Here is a 16,946-nt window from a genome sequence, read left to right as displayed (position 1 = left end):
AATTGATTCAATTCTTTACCTCATTCATGCTTACACTCCCTTGTGTATAGTCTTGATGTATACCCTGTATTCGTATTGCGCGCGCAGCCAGTCTGATCATAATCTCTTCGTTTACTCTGACACGTTATCCTGATCATTTATGACTAGCAAATATTCATGATTGCAAATTATACGAATCGTCACTTATGATTTCCCCATCTCATATACGCAAAGGTCCAACCTTTATTCCTTCGTCTTCCTCCTTAAACCTTAGGTTCCCTTAAATCTTTTCCCATCCTTTGTTCTGTTTGCTTTCATGGCATCTAAATACTCTCCCGAGGATTACCTTGCCAACTTCGACAACTTGCAAAGGGATAAGAATTCTTCAAACTATTACATCCATCTCTTGAATTTGACCGATGAATACCCTGAAAAACTTATTCTTGGACCCTGCTTTCATAATCACCAACAAATTCCAACCTCACTCAAATCTTGTTTTCCTAAAACAAGAAGGATTGCTTCCTATTCAGAAGACTTCCGTTATTGTCACGCCCTGCGCCCTATCCTCCCGAGCCTCGGGCGCATGACCACTGCCTTGGTCATTGAAATGCGACGTCCCAGGAGGCGTCGTCGACCCGTCGTTTTTATCTTTCAATTAAGCACATGCGGAAGCGTACTTAAACAACACCCATTCAACAACAACAAGCGGGATAGCAAGGAAAACACGTAGACAAAACATACTTGATATATATATGCATCATTAACAATCAGAAGTTAGTTAAATACAAACCCGTTACAACGGGCCTTTTTCTGATTCAATCAAAAGGGTCGGGGTTAGACGTATCTCCTCTATCTACGAGGGCCTCCTCATAAAGAACATGACTCCTCCATGCTCGGGCATGTTATGGCTCGGGGTCGAGTTCATAATCCGGGTCCAACTCCGAATCACTAACAAGACCATCGGGGACATTTGACGTGGCGGGATCCCACGGGATTGCACCCGGCGTACCCGGCGGTCCATCAAAGCCCCGAAGAGGCCCCCAAAGCTCACCCCCAAACCACACATACCACGCCTTAAAGCGATGGGGAATCAAGTTCGGAAGTTCCTCGTCGACCCAAATGGTCGTTGTGTACTTCTCATACACCGTATCCGTCCCCGGTGCCACATAATCGATGATCTCTACGTCTTGGTCGACTGGGACACCAAAACGCACTATCCGCGTATCCATCCTAAGGTCCTGAAAGAGTTTAAGCCACAACACATGAGTAAAACTCAATAAGTAGAACCTCGAAACCTCGAGTACGATGAAACCTCGCCTCGGAAACATGAAGAGTAAACCCATCATCTTAATCATGCCAAGAACACAATCAACAATCATACGTGAAACCTTGCTTTTAATCGGTAAGCAACAATCGCACATAGTAATCAAGAGCACGTTACACTACATAGTTCATGCACAATGCATCCACACGTGTTCTAATTATTACAACTGCTCACGACCATGATTGACACTTGCGTTGGTGGTCGTCCGGCGTGACCGGGCATCATCCCACCCCATCGGGAACGGCAACATCTCGACCTCACTCGAAGGTGGCATTCACTTAAGAGCATCGTTTTGAAATCCATCCGCAAACGGCATCCGAAATCCATCAGGCATCTGAAATTTATTGGGCATCATCCCTCGCAATCATACGAGTACGAATAATCACTTAAGCCAACTATTATCTTCTACTTAGGTCAATGCAAGAGTGTTTCATGCTCACGCACGTAGAACATCTAACTTCCGCACACATAAAAATGCACTAAAATAATCACACGTGAACAATCACAGCTCCTCTTCATGCGAAATTGCACACACTGCACTTGCAACCTTACCTTGTAATAATGGACACACGCATGATGTCATACGACGTTGTTTTCATATAGACTCCTACCAATGTGCCAATATGCGACTTTTATAATAACAAGCAATCATATGAACACATACCCTCCATTCGATCCCGCAACATAGACGTGCATCAGAGAACCATATAAATCCACCCGGCAAGCAACAAGGATAGGAATAGCAGAAGCATTTCGTGAACAAACCTTACAAAATTGCTAAATGGCTTCCTCTTCCTAGAACGAGCAAAACAAAACAAGACAAACATTAGCATCACCCATCGCCGGTTCCTACTAACCTTCCATTCCGACATATTCCATCCATGATAATCCCTAGCCAAAGATCGCCATACCCACGATAGAACGAGTTCAAACAAGACTAAACCTAAGTCCAACATGCGTAGAATAATACCTTATCCACGGATTAGAAGAACTACTTACAAAATCGTTCAACCTACGGGTGGCGAAGAGCGAAAGGTGACGGCGAATGAGGGTCAACATGGCACGGACGGCCGGGGTGAGTAGCTCGGACGGCGGCACGGACGGCGCAGCGTGGACGTGAGCGGTTCACGGGGACAAGGCGGTGGTCGGCGCGGCGTGGACGGCGGTGAGCGGCGATGACTCGGCGAGCGGTGGCGAGGGGTGAGGACGGCGATGAGTGGATGGAGGCGCAACGTGGCGGTGAACGGCGACTCGGCGGTGAGTGGCGAGCGGCGACGGCGGCGGTCGGCAGTGATGGTGGCGTGAGAGGGAGAGAGGGAGGGAGAGAAAGAGAGAAATGAGAGTGAGTGAGAGTGAGAAATGAGAGAAAATGAGAAGGTTATCCCATCAAGTGATCTTGCAAGAAGACCCCAATAATGCAAGTGCATTAATGGCTCAACCATCAAGCCTAGCCTAGTCTCCTTAATTTGCTCTCAACCAAGCAAACTTATGGACAAAAAGCCATCTAGAAATATCTCCATCAAGTCTCACCCCTAAAGTAATCATGGCTACTAGAAATAAGCATGTGTAATTAGTTAAGGACTAACCAAGGTAACCAAACTAAAATCCAACCAAGTTGGTCTCTCCCCCCTTCCATTCCCCAAAGTGGCGCCAACCCTATGGAAGTAAGACCAAATTTTGGTCTTTCCCCAAACTAAGCTTCTAGAAGTTGCATTTAAATGAAAACTATAGGTTAATCAATCATAGGATACTAATCAAGCACATTGCACTTTAAGGTGCAATATTCTAAAAATCAATCAAGGTTAAATGTGGTAAGATGGGCTTTACCCTCTTGATTGGCGCCTAAACGAAACCGAATGAATCTAACAATGCGTAATTAAGCGGTGACGGATTGAGGATGTCACAACTCTCCCCCCTTAAAGAAATTTCATCCTCGAAATTTGCAGAATTACTTGATTCTTCAAATAGATGGAGGGAATGACCTTATTGCGTAGCACTTGCTCCTTCCTATCCGTGATCCGCACTGCCTTTTCTACGTACAACACTTTGTCGTCCACGTCGATTTCCTTAAAACTAAGCACATGTGCTAGATCGGATTCATGCTTCCTTAGCATGGACACATGAAACACGTTGTGAACCTGAGCAAGTCTAGGCAGCAATGCTAGCCCATAGGCCAAAATAACTATTCGTTTTAAAATCTTGAAGGATCCAACGTACTTAGGGCTCGGCTTTCCTTTCTTGCTAAAGCGTGACGTTCCTCTCATAGACACTTTAAGGAAGATGTGATCACCTACTTGAAATCCTAAGGGTCTACGCCGTCTATCCACATAACTTTTTTTGATGGCTCTGAGCAGTTTTAAGTCTTTCTCTGATAATCTTAACTGCATCCACTAAATGTTGGACTAGCTCTAGGCCAGTGATCCTTCTTTCTCTAACCTCATCCCAACATACCGAAGTTCTGCAGGCACGACCATACAATGCCTCAAATGGTGCCATTCCAATGCTCTGTTAATAGCTGTTGTTGTAGGTAAACTCGATAAGATGTAGTCACTCTTCCTATCCTCCTTTAAAATCCAAAACACAAGCTCGCAACATATCCTCGAGTGTTTAAATGGTTCTCTCGGATTGACCATCCGTCTGCGGATGATAGGCTGTGCTGTACTGAAGTTTTGTCCCCATAGTAATTTGAAGACTTTTTTAAAACGTTGCTATAAACTTGGGATCTCGATCTGAAGTGATCATTACCGGCACTCCATGGAGACGAATTATTTGCCACATATACAGCTCAGCATATCTATCCATTGCGAAATTCTTTCGCATAGTGATAAAATGTGTTGATTTGGTCAGTTTGTCGACTGTGACCCAAATAGAGTAGTTACCTCATTGGCTCCTCAGTAATCCCATCACAAAGTCCATCATGATGTGCTCTCACTTCCATTCTGGAATATCTAGTGATCGCGGAAGTCCACTTGATTTGTAATGTTGCGCTTTCACTTATTGACACATCAAGCATTTGACTACTTGCTTGGCGATATCTGTCTTCATGTCATTCCACCAATAATGTTGCGAAAGGTTCTGATACATTTTCGTGCTACCTGGATATATATTGTAGTTGCTTCTGTGAGCTTCTAATAGAATCTCTTACTTGAGTTTTGCATTGTTGGGCACGCATAACTGCCGTCGGAATTTAGTATTCCGTCTTCTGCCACTTGGAAATCTGGTTTCCTCTTTTCCGTGCTTTCTTGCAGAATCCTTTGGATTGATGGATCCGTCGGTAGTAGTGCTTTAATCTTTGTCAGCACTTCCGGTTTAATTCTGAGGGTAGCTAGAAGACTAGAAAGATGGTTTACCTCGAATTTGTAATCCGAATCTCGTACTCCTTCGAGAAGAATCCATTCTCGAACCATCAATTATGCAACGGTTGACTTCCAACTGAGCGCATCTGCTACCTTGTTGGCCTTTGTCGGATGATAAAGAATGTTGCAGTCATAATCTTTAAGAAGTTCCATCCAGCGTCATTGCCTCATGTTTAGCTCATTTTGAGAAAATAGATACTTTAGACTTTGGTGGTCTGTATAGACCATAAACTTCTCTCCGAACAAATAGTACCCCAAATCTTCAAAGCGAAGATGATCGCTGCCAATTCCAAGTCGTGAGTTGGATAGTTTAGCTCATGGGGCCTCAGTTGTCTGGACGCATGGGCTACTACTCTTCCGTGTTACGTTAAGACGTAGCCTAATCCCTCATGAGAAACGTCATTATAAATCTCATAACCTTCGGGACCATACGGTATTGTCAACACTGGGGCAGTGGTCAGTTTTTGCTTGAGTTATTAGAAACTTCTTTCGCACTTATCTATTCATTTGAACTTCACCTCTTTCTTCAGTAGTCGTGTCAAGGGAGTAGCTATTCCGGAGAATCGTTTTACGAATCACCGATAATAGCTAGCCAGGCCTAGGAAACTTCGAACTTCCGTCACCATCATCAGTCTTGGCCAATCCATGACTGCTTCGATTTTCGTTGGGTCCATTGCAATTCATTCACCGGATATTACGTGACCAAGAAAAGTTACACGATTGAGCCAGAACTCGCACTTATTGAACTTGGCATAAAGTACGTGTTCTCGAAGGGTAAACTGAGCCATCTTCAAATGTTGTTTGTGTTCCGCTGGACTCTTCGAGTACACCAGTGTGTCATCGATAAACACTATAATGAATTGGTCCAAGTATGCCTTGAACACTCGATTCATTAAATCCAGAAAAGTAGCTGGGGTATTGGTCAAACCAAACGACATCACCGTAAACTCGTAATGACCGTATCAGTCCAGAAAGCCGTCTTTGGAATGTCCTTCTTCTTGATTCTCAACTGATGGCATCCTATGCTCGAGTCTATTTTGGAAAATACCGACGCTCCTTGAAGTTAATCAAACAAGTCGTCGATCCTCGATAATGGATACTTATTCTTGATTGTCACTTGGTTGAGTTATCGATAGTTGATACATAGACGCAATGATCTGTCTTTCTTCTTCACGAACAAGACTAGTGCTCCCCATGGGGATGCACTAGGGCGAATGAACCCTTTATCAAGCAATTCTTGCATCTGCACCTTCAGTTCCTTCAGTTCTGACAGCGCCATTCGGTAAAGGGCCTTGGAAATAGGCTCTGTTCTAAGGGCTAATTCGATGACAAATTCTATCTCCCTTTCTAGGGGCAATCCTAGTAATTCCTTTAGAAAGACGTTGGCAAAATCTTGCACGACGACGATGTCTTCCAGCTTTGGTCCTCCCATGGTCATGTCCACCACGGTTGCCACATAACTCCGGCAACCTTCCTTGAGTAGTTGGGTTGCTTCAACTGATGAAATAAAAGGTATAGAAGGTCCTCCCCCGTTTCCTACGAATTCGTAGCTAGGACTGCTGAACGGGTTGAATTGGATTACCTTACTATAACAATCCACCGTAGCTCGTTACTTTTTGAGCCAATCCATTTCGATAATGACGTCAAAGTCATAGAGAGCCAAAATAGCTAAGTTTATGGTCCCCTTCCAACCATTTATAACTATTTCACACCCTTGACAGCCTAACATAGATAGTATCTTGTCCTTCATTGGGGTAGAAATACTAAGAATCGTTCCCAATGGTTTCGATTCCAGTCCCGCTAATCTAACGAATTGTTTAGCTATGAACGAATGTGTGACTCCCGTATTAGAGAGTGCGTAAGCAATATGTTCATGTAATGAGACCGTATCGGTGATTACGGCCTGAGAGTCCTTTGCTTCCTCTCTGTTCATAGCGTACACTCTTTCTTGTGCTGGGGGTCAATTGGGGTTGCTCTGCGGTGTGGTTCCAGCTTGCTGTCCCACGTGCAGTGGTTGGGGTTGCATCCCTGCTAATCAGTGCAGGCAGTTCCTCACCTAATGGCATTACTGGCCACACCCAAAGCATGCTCCGGTCTTGGTGGGGCACGGGGCTATTCCGTGTTGCTTCCCACAAAACCGGCATACATCGTTCAGGGAGTACTCTAGCTTTCTAATACCATTCTTCTTGTTGGGAGGGATGAAGTGCCTTCCCCCGATCATCGGCCTCTTCCTGAACAGATGGTATCTCGGGTAGAAGGATACCGCGATCCAGACGTGGCTACCTGTTCCGACACATCTCTCTCTATCAGTTAGGCCCGCTCATACAGCTCGTTGTAGTCCTTCAGGTTCAGGGACACCAACTGACTTTGTAGTTCCGGCTTCAAACCATCCCGGAACCTCCTTGCTTTGTCTACCAGATCCTCGATCATTCTAGGTTCGTATTTTGACAGCTCGGCGAACTTGGCCTCATACTGATCGACGGTCAGATGATTCTGGCGAAGTCGCAGGAATTTTTCCATCTTCTGCTCACGTGTGCACTTGGAAAAGTACTTTCCGTTAAAAGCTTCGACAAAGGCATCCCAAGTTGGGACTGTGCCTTCAGGAAAGATCCTTCCTTGAGTGGCCTCCCACCAATTACTGGCATTACCCTGCAGTTGGTATACCGCCAGCATTACCTTGTCTTCTTTTGAGCACCTTAGGAGTGCGAAAATTGTCTCCAGCTCCTTGATCCATAAGGTCACTGCCTCTGGATCTCCCGTCCCAGTAAACATTGACGGCTTCAATTTCAGGAACTGCTCAACTAGCCTGTGCATCGGTCGATCCTCATTCCCGTCTCCGACTAATAGGGCATCATTATGAGCAGCGGTAGCAGCAGCTTGATTTTGAGCTTGCTGTCCCATTAGATTTCTCATGGTTTCCAGGGCTTGCAGAAGCCTATCCAGTCGGCGATCCTTTTTTGCCCTTCCTCTAGCACCTGCTTGGCCTCGGCCTGCCCTTGCTCTATGGACCCTTGGGTCTGGGTTACTCATCTTATAGGGATTCTAGGGGAAGGTTCGATCTACAATCCCAACAAAAGGTCATGAATCCATAAATCTATTCAAGAAAACAATCAGCATTCACAAGCACGGGGTGTTTTCCCTAACTAACTATCCCAAAATCCCAGCGCACCTTATCACTCCAGACAATAACCACGCTTTGATACCAAATTGATAGGGATGTCATGCCCCGCGCCCTATCCTCCCGAGCCTCAGGCGCGTGACCACCGCCTTGGTTATTGAAATGCAACGTCTCAAGAGGCGTCGTCAACCAGTCATTTTTATCTTTCAATTAAGCACATGCGGAAGCGTACTTTAACAACACCCATTCAACAAAAACAAGCGGGATAGCAAGGAAAACATGTAGACAAAACACACTTGATATATATATATATATATATATATATATATATATATATCTCATTAAAGATCGGAAGTTAGTTAAATACAAACCTATTACAACGGGCCTTTTTCCGATTCGATCAAAAGGATCGGGGTTAGACCTATCTCGTCTATCTACAAGGGCCTCCTAAAAAAGAACATGACTCCTCCATGCTTGGGCATGCTATGGCTTGGGGTAGGAGTCATAATCCAGGTTCGACTCTAGATTGCTAACAAGACCATCGGGGACATTTGACGTGGCGGGATCCCACGGGATTGCACCCAGCGTACCCAGCGGTCCGTCAAAGCCCCGAAGAGGCCCCCAAAGCTCACCCCGAACCACACATACCACGCCTTAAAGCGATGGGGAATCAAGTTTGGAAGTCCCTCGTCAACCCAAATGGTCGTTGTGTACTCCTCGTACACCGTATCTGTCCCCGGTGCCACGTACTCGACGATCTCTACGTCTTGGTCGACCGGGATACCAAAATGCACTATCCGCGTATTCATCCTAAGGTTCTAAAAAAGTTTAAGCCACAACACATAAGTAAAACTCAATAAGTAGAACCTCTAAATCTCAAGCAAGATGAAACCTTGTCTCGAAAACACAAAAAGTAAACCCATTATCTTAATCATGCCAAGAACACAATCAACAACCATAAGCGAAGCCTTGCTTTTAATCGGCATGCGACAATCACACAAAGTAATCAAGAACACGTTACACTGCATAGTTCATGCACAATGCAACCACACGTGTTCTGATTATTACGAACGCTCATGGCCACGATCGACACTTGCGTCGGTGGTCGTCCGGCATGACTGGGCATCGTCCCGACCCATCGGGCATGGCAACATCTCGACCTCACTCAAAGACGGCATTCACTTAAGAGCATCGTTCTGAAATCTATTTGTGAACGGCAACCGAAATCCATCAGGCATTCGAAATTCATTGGGCATCGTCCCTCGCAATCATATGAGTACGGAACCATTTATGTGATCAAGCAAGCATATCAATCACTTAAACCAATTATTATCTTCCACTTAGGCTAATGCAAAGAGTGTTTCATGCTCACGCACTTAGAACATCTAACTTCCGCACACATAAAAATGCACTGAAATAATCACATGTGAACAACCACAACTGTTCTTCATGCAAAATTGCACACACTGCACCTGCAACCTTACCTTGTAATAATGGACAAATGCAAGATGTCATATGACGTTGTTTTCGTATAGACTCCTAACAATGTGACAATATGCAACTTTTATAATAACAAGCAATCATATGAACACATACCCTCCATTTGATCCCGCAACATAGACGTGCATTAGAGAACATATAAATCCACCTGGCAAGCAACAATGATAGGAATAGCAGAAGCATTTCATGAACAAACCTCCCAAAATTGCTAAACGGTTTCCTCTTCCTAGAACGAGGAAAACAAAACGAGACAAACATTAGCATCACCCATCGCCGGTTCCCACTAACCTTCCATTCCGACATATTCCATCCATGACAATTCCTAGCCAAAAATTGCCATACCCACGATAGAACGAGTTCAAACAAGACTAAACCTAAGTCCAACATACGTAGAATAACGCCCTATCCACGGATTAGAAGAACTACTTATGAAACCGTTCAAACTAGGGGTGGCAAAGAGCAAAAGGTGACGGCGAACGAGCATCAACATGGCACGAACGGCGGTGGTGAGCGGCTCGGACGACGGCACGGACGGCATGGCGCGGATGGTGAGCAGCTCATGGCGACAAGGTGTTGGTCAGCGCGGCGTAGATGGTGATCAACGGCGACAACTCGGCGAGCGGTGGCGAGGGGTGAGGACGGCGACGAGCAAACGGCGGCATGGTGTGGCAGTGAATGGCAGCTCGGCGGTGAGTGGCGAGAGGCGGCGGCGGCGGTTGGTAGTGATGGTGGCGTGAGAGGGAGAGAGGGAGGGAGAAAAAGAGAGAAATGAGAGTGAGTGAGAGTGAGAGATGAGAGAAAATGAGAATGTTATCCCTTCAAGTGGTCTTGCAAGAAGACCCTAATAATGCAAGTGCATTAATGGCTCAACCGTCAAGCCTAGCCTAGTCTTGTTAATTTGCTTCCAACCAAGCAAACTTATGGACAAGAAGCCATCTAGAAATATCTCCATCAAGTCTCACCCCTAAGGTAATCATGGTTACTAGAAATAGGCACATGTAATTAGTTAGGGACTAACCAAGGTAACCAAACTAGAAACCAACCAAGTTGGTCTCTCCCCCCTTCCATTCCCCAAAGTGGCGTGAACCCTAGGGAAGTAAGACCAAATTTTGGTCTTTCCCCAAACTAAGCTTCTAGAAGTTGCATTTAAATGAAAACTATAGGTTAATCAATCATAGGATACTAATCAAGCACATTGTACTTTAAGGTGCAATATTCTAAAAATCAATCAAGGTCAAATGCGGTAAGATGGGCTTTACCCTCTTAATTGGCGCCTAAACGAGACCAAATGAATCTAACAACGCATAATTAAGCGGTGACGGATTAAGGATGTCACATTTATGGACATTTGGGCTACGGAACCTTCTTGATTTCGAGGTATTCCTTCTTTTGAAGCAAACATCCACAGGTGGTATGCAAGACTAAAAGGTGATTTATCAGTTCATCTTACTTGGAAAAGAGCCGGGATTGACACTGTTTTGAAGGTTAGTATGCTGTCATATGACCTAAATATGGGGCATTTAGGTGCTGCTGTTAGTTTCTAGTCTTCTTCAACCAACTGTTTCTTCTTTCCCTGGGGCCAAATGACAATTACTCTGTTGGACATTTATGTCATGGCTGGCGTTTCTCCGAATGGTACACCTGTAGAAAATATGGCTTCTTTAGAAGTCATTTTTATCCCTAAAAGTGCTCTTGCTTACGGTAGATTCTTCGATCGATTTTCTCATAACTCTAATCCAATCAGTCCAAATGAATGTAGAGCCTTCTTGCTTTTCTAGTTGTCTGAAGACATCTTTTTCAACCCATCACTTAAAGTTTCTAGAGACTTCCAGCAACTTGCTGCTAATCTTACAGTAGGTAAATCGATTGCTCTAGGTCCATTAATCTTGGCCACAATTTATAGAGGTATCACTCATGCATCTTTAGCAATGAAGTCAGAGGAAGATGTACCTTGTTTGGTCCATTTTGGCTTTTGCAACGTTGGATGGTTCTGTATTTTCCATCTCTTTCTGGTCACGAATTCCGTACTTTTCGCCACCATTTCTATCCAAGTTTCTGACCACCTACTCCTCCTCCTTTTGGATGCAGATTATTTAGTCGTTCCCCACTAGTTATTCCCGAGAATACCTCTTCTTTCATATTCCATCTTCAAACACCCTCGGCAACTAATTTAGGGTATGTTGAGTTTTTTTCCCTATGAGGCTAATGAATTCAACTACTTATTTGATTTTCTAGCTCGAGATAACTCTTCTGACTTTTGGGTATGCGTCCTCACTCCAGTTGATCTTCCTTTAAGGCTGTCTCAAAAAGGAAAATTCTATCATAGTTTTTGAAATTTATTCTCCACAGTATTGTGCCAGGCAACATGGTTTGACACAAGCTATTCCCATGCCAATTCCATGTTCTCTTTAATTCCCTTTTATGGCTAAACAGAAGTATCATTACAGAGACCATAATCCTTTTGTCTGCTGTTCTAAAATTACCAATCTCATGCTTGCTCGATTTTCCCCTAATGTATGAGTTCAATCCCAAACCTAGATGCACATCTGAATAGACCACCTGATGGCTTTCTTTCGCTCTTGAGAGTCCTTATGAAGCTACCACAAAAGCTGTCTTGAACCAAATAAGACATTGTATTCCCGAATCAAAGAGTGCAAGCAAAAAGGGAAAGAAGACCATTGGTGTGGAGTCAACTGATCAAGAGGATTCCTCATAACAAAGCCTAGAGCCATCGATGAATGATGTAACTGAAGGGTTTAAAGTCCAAAAAGCTAAGAAGGTGCCAGTTCAAAAGGTCACTATAATCCAAACTCGACCATCTCGAGCCAAAATACGTGAGCATGTCGCGATTGAAGAAAAGGTTGTGAAGGCTAAGACTAAAAGAAAAGCTGTTCAAGGTAATTTTCCAACTTTGCAACTCTGTTTCTCTTTTATGTTCTGTCTTTGAATAAATTTCTCCTTTCGATAGATGCCCTCACTACCAAGAGTTCTTCACCAACGAACCAGACTTTAGGAGAAGTAGAAGAAGTAGTAGTGGGTTCCATTGCTCCGCTAATCAAGAAGAAGAAATCCAACATTTCCACTCCATCTGCTTCAACTATTATGAATGTTGGCAAGTCTTTGAACATTCATGAACCTCAACTAGAGCAAACCCATTTTGTCGACAATCATGATGGTAATAAAGATGACTTACTCTTGCATCTGTTCATCTTTCCTTTCAGACTTATCAATAGTCTCTGCCCCTCTGCTTTGGCATCTTATAGTAAATCTCGTCACATACTAATAATTATCTTCTATCACCAATAAACTAACATGGCCTTATAACAATGTATAGGTGCACCTATTGATACAGGGAATGAAAACTCATTGGATGAGTCCATCAATTTGCCACAACAAACTTCTACTACTAGTCCAGCTATTTTACTTCTCACAGCTCCAGAGCAAGGTATCATGTTGTAACCCTTATATAATCATTCGATACTTTTTGGCTCAATAACGGATTTTCTTGATTCTTTCAGAGATTATTGAATTGTCACTATCAACATCATCAAAACCCGTGTTTAGAAAAGTTGTCGATGCTACCCCACTGCCTCTAGCAAACTCATCGATTCACTTGTCCACTTAACTTTTGATCCTACTAGAGACCAAACTGAGTATTCAACATCACATTTGCCTAATTTATTGTCTCCAATTAAGAATCCTCCTGGTCTTTCAAGATTGTCTCCGTCGACCAATCAATTAAGTCATACCGAAGGTGAGAATTCTCCACATTCTCTTATCAAGACTAGTCGCATGTTAGAGGAAGCTTCCTGTGTGTTGAATTTTTCCCCTAGTGACTTAGCTCATGGGATTACTCCTTCAAAGAAGATCACTATCGAAAAGATCAGAGGCAAGTTGATGAGATTACTTGACCTTTCAAGTGGAGGACTTCCAATGATCTTGCACAATAACGTAGCCTTCGACCAACTCAAAGGAAAACTTCAGGATTTTTCCCCTGAACTTACCCCCTGAACTTAAAGGAAAACTTCAGGATTTTTCCAAAGCATTGATCGATAAGACAGAATCTTATCGATGCAATTATGACCTGATTATGTCCTTGACTATTTCAAATCAGAATAGTCTAGACGTTAGTGAGTCCGTGAAAAAGCTTAATCAGAGTGTCAAGGACAAACAAGCTCTTCTCCAAACTTTGGTAGAAGAGATAAACAACTTCGATGACCAGGAAGCACTGGTCCACCGATTCATTGTTCTGTTGCCTTATTGCTGACAAATCTGCAATAGATACATCTAGAACGGCCCTTTGAAATTGGTTATGAAACATTGTTTCCATTTGTTTCCAAGAAAAATGGAATTAGCCGGCAAAGACATGCCATGTAAAAGCAGTTTTAGATAACGATAATGGTAACAAACATAGCTTCCAATGATCACTATGTATAGCATCACCACATAATGCAGTAAACATGTTAACATATTCATGTGTCGATTGATCATATTCACTAGTGAAGATATTAAATTCTAGAATCTTAAAACCTCTTAGGTATGGAATTGTATCTATCCATTATGGGTATGGTTTTCTATATATTTGCCTAGCACCTTCCGTGTCACCTCCATATTATTGCAACGTTTGGTCCACCATATGCTGGTTATGACCAATGGGCAATGCGATTAATGCTACAGCAGTTTAGATTCTAGGCACGAATTGAGGTATCGCCAGAGGCACATATTGTGGCACATTTTGCTGTAAAGGTTGTGGTATTTGTGGTACTTGGTATTGGGGTAAAGGTTGTGGTGGTGTTGGAGGTCTTTCTTGATTATCTGCATTAACATTTGGTTTGTATGGTGTTTGGATGAAGTTTGATTAAGGCATAAAACCGTATGGTTGCACATTACCATACGGTTGAACTGGCGTGTTCTATTGAGGAGCTTGATTTACATTGCCTCCATTAACTTGATTCCCACTGATCGGTGCTTGTCCATAAGACTAACTCGCACCAACATTCTCAATTTATGGTAATGGATTGTTCTCATTAACCAATGTTTGGCCACAAGTGTGGGTTGAAGTTACACCCTCACGTCTCTGCAGGATTCTCAACGGTGTCGGAGGTACAACATGCCTTGCAGTTCCAAAATTGGGTGTCATAATGTTGGATTGAGGCACATTTCCAGCAGAACTTGGTAAAATACAAGATTAGGCTGCATTTGGGTTGAGCTGGTCAATGCCCCTTGCTTATTTGCAATCTCATGGACAATGTTGATAATCAGTGGCTGAACAGTGCCGACTACACATCTACTGACTAAATCAGTCAAATCCTTGTGTTGTTCTTTAATGAACCTTCTCATAGTAGCAATTGTGACCGGATTTGGTTCCAATTGCCTTCTCTGTTCTTCAATGAGATGTCTAAGTTTATCTACCTCCCCAAATTTGTCCCTCATCCAATATTGGTCGCATATTTGATGATTCTGGATGTGCCACCCTTTCAGCAACAGGGTTTGAAGGTGAACCGTTACCCGTAATATTGTTGTGATCAAGTTGACTCTGGCTCCTAATTCATGCCATTATAACTCCTCAAACCAACCACAATAGTCCCACTAGATGTGCCAAAATTATGTTTCACCTCACCAGAGTTACTCCTGCAGCGAAATATAATTCACCGAGCATCGTTCTTCGGTTTTTACGGGAAAAGACCAGGTTTGATAGTGACTCCGGACTGGAGATATCCAAGCGAGAAAAATGAATCCACTTACTTCAATCAAGACAATACAAACTTGAACTATGCCAGTATCTGATCGACGGCAAGCCCAAGCAGTACAATTGATTCAAACTAATTCCACCAGATGCTAATTGACGACAGTATTGATTTACAACAGGATATTGCATTTTAACCTCGTCGATGACATGTTGCACACTAACACCTAACTCAACCATAAGGATCTACAGCTAAGGAAATTGAAAGAATAGTATGAAAAGCTTTAACGATAAAAAGATGACATTTTGATTGTGTTTTTCGTAGGGGGCGGCCGCGCGGGGGGGAGGGGAGGCGTGCTTCTGCTAGCTTATTTCCGCTGTCTTGAATTACCCATGACCTTGTATAACCATCTTCATCGTGTGCAAAACTTTCCTCTCCTGTCGATAACCTTCATGACCAAGTCGTTAGGCAGTAATTGTTCCCTACTCAATTTAGGCTATCTAAAGTTTCAAGTATAAAAATTTCCCGCGGGCATCACTATTTGCGGCTGCCAGCTGTCCGTCGTTATACTTCGATAACTAGACACATGGCATATTCAAGTGATACATTATTCCCTGATCGATAGATATGCATTTTCCCAAACATAACTCACATAATACACATGTGGTTATTTCATTTATGGTTTCTATTTTACGTATTTCTTTAGTTTTCATGCAATTTCTCTTGCTGTCGACAACCTGATTATTTTTTGTGTCAACAAATGGATAAGATAAGATCGGATAGAATTTGAAATATCCTATGTAGACTTACCAAGAAAATATCATATGCAGTGTTTGTGATATCCGGATATAACATGAATTCAGATAAATATTATCTACATCAAAGTTTGAAATACATGGACAATCTCACTCGACTCATCTCTCTCGCTCTCTCTCATGGTTGGCGGTGCAGGAAGATGAGACACCACATATCATCCACATCGTCATCCTCCAGCAATGATAGGTGCTTAACGATTCCACGTCTGATGTGCGCTGCTGCAGGTCTTTATCTTCTCGTTTGGTTGCTCAATCGTCCCTCTTCATAGGCCGCCTTTTGGATCAATACTCTGAAATCAATACTTGAGTCCTCCACAGCTGAACTCCAATCCTGTGTTTCCTCTGCGAAATTCCTCTTTGAAATAGAGTTAAATAGACTATTACCCAAAATTGAAAATCAAAGGAAAAATATAAAAATCACAACTTCGTTACCTCATGAACTTGTAAATAACGGAGAATACTAAACAAGTACGAGATGTAGATCCAGAAAGTCCCAACAAACAGAACTAGATTTCGATAAACACCCCACTTCGATGACCCATCTTTACCAAATTAAATGGGTCTTAAAGACGAACCCGAGCCCATCAATTTAACCCATCACCGCCATCCTTTTATTCAGATTGATGCAAAGGAAGAGCATGATTTAAAACAAGAGCAGTGTTCATCCAAACTTACGATTATAGGTACTGAAAATATTCCCAAATAGAATGGGGTCTTCTGCCAGAAAGAAAGAAAACTAAAACTTGTTGGAGGAAGTCAACGCTTTGGATGGTTGCTCATGACAGAGCTGGAAGCAACGATCTAAGGCAATCGCATTTGGGGTTGAGGGCGGTGGTGGCGAGCCGATGGCAAGAAGAGAGATCGATTGAGATGTGCAGACAAGACGAGGACAATGTCGACCCGTGAGTAGTGAAGCGAGTCCATAGGACTTTTCTCATTTTTTTAATCTTTTTTTCCTCAGTTTTTCCATATTATATATCTTATCCGGCTTTATCCCATCACTTAGGTGAGATTTTTTTATCCGGACGCATCCAAATCTAGTGCTCTCCCAAATACCGAATATGAACAAATTATCCTATCCGGAGTTATATCCGGTCCACTAAATGTAGCTTTTGACTTTTGAGAGGGGAAAAGTTAACTCTCGAGAAGCCAAATGACAAGATAAAG

At 43.0% G+C, this 16,946-nt stretch overlaps 1 protein-coding gene across 1 annotated transcript; it reads right to left on the bottom strand.

The window, feature by feature from the left end:
* Positions 1 to 6,969: 6,969 nt before the first annotated feature.
* On the bottom strand, positions 6,970 to 7,689 carry LOC115673967 (uncharacterized). The gene has a single exon (XM_030596227.1). The coding sequence runs from the start codon at positions 7,687 to 7,689 to the stop codon at positions 6,970 to 6,972; it is 720 nt and encodes a 239-aa protein (XP_030452087.1).
* Positions 7,690 to 16,946: the final 9,257 nt, after the last annotated feature.

The sequence above is a fragment of the Syzygium oleosum genome, unplaced genomic scaffold (assembly GCF_021117445.2).
Source record: "Syzygium oleosum isolate NSW1041296 unplaced genomic scaffold, Sole_v2.1 Sole_v2.19, whole genome shotgun sequence".
NCBI classification, from domain to species: domain Eukaryota; kingdom Viridiplantae; phylum Streptophyta; class Magnoliopsida; order Myrtales; family Myrtaceae; genus Syzygium; species Syzygium oleosum.
This window is presented reverse-complemented; position numbering and strand designations above follow the sequence as displayed.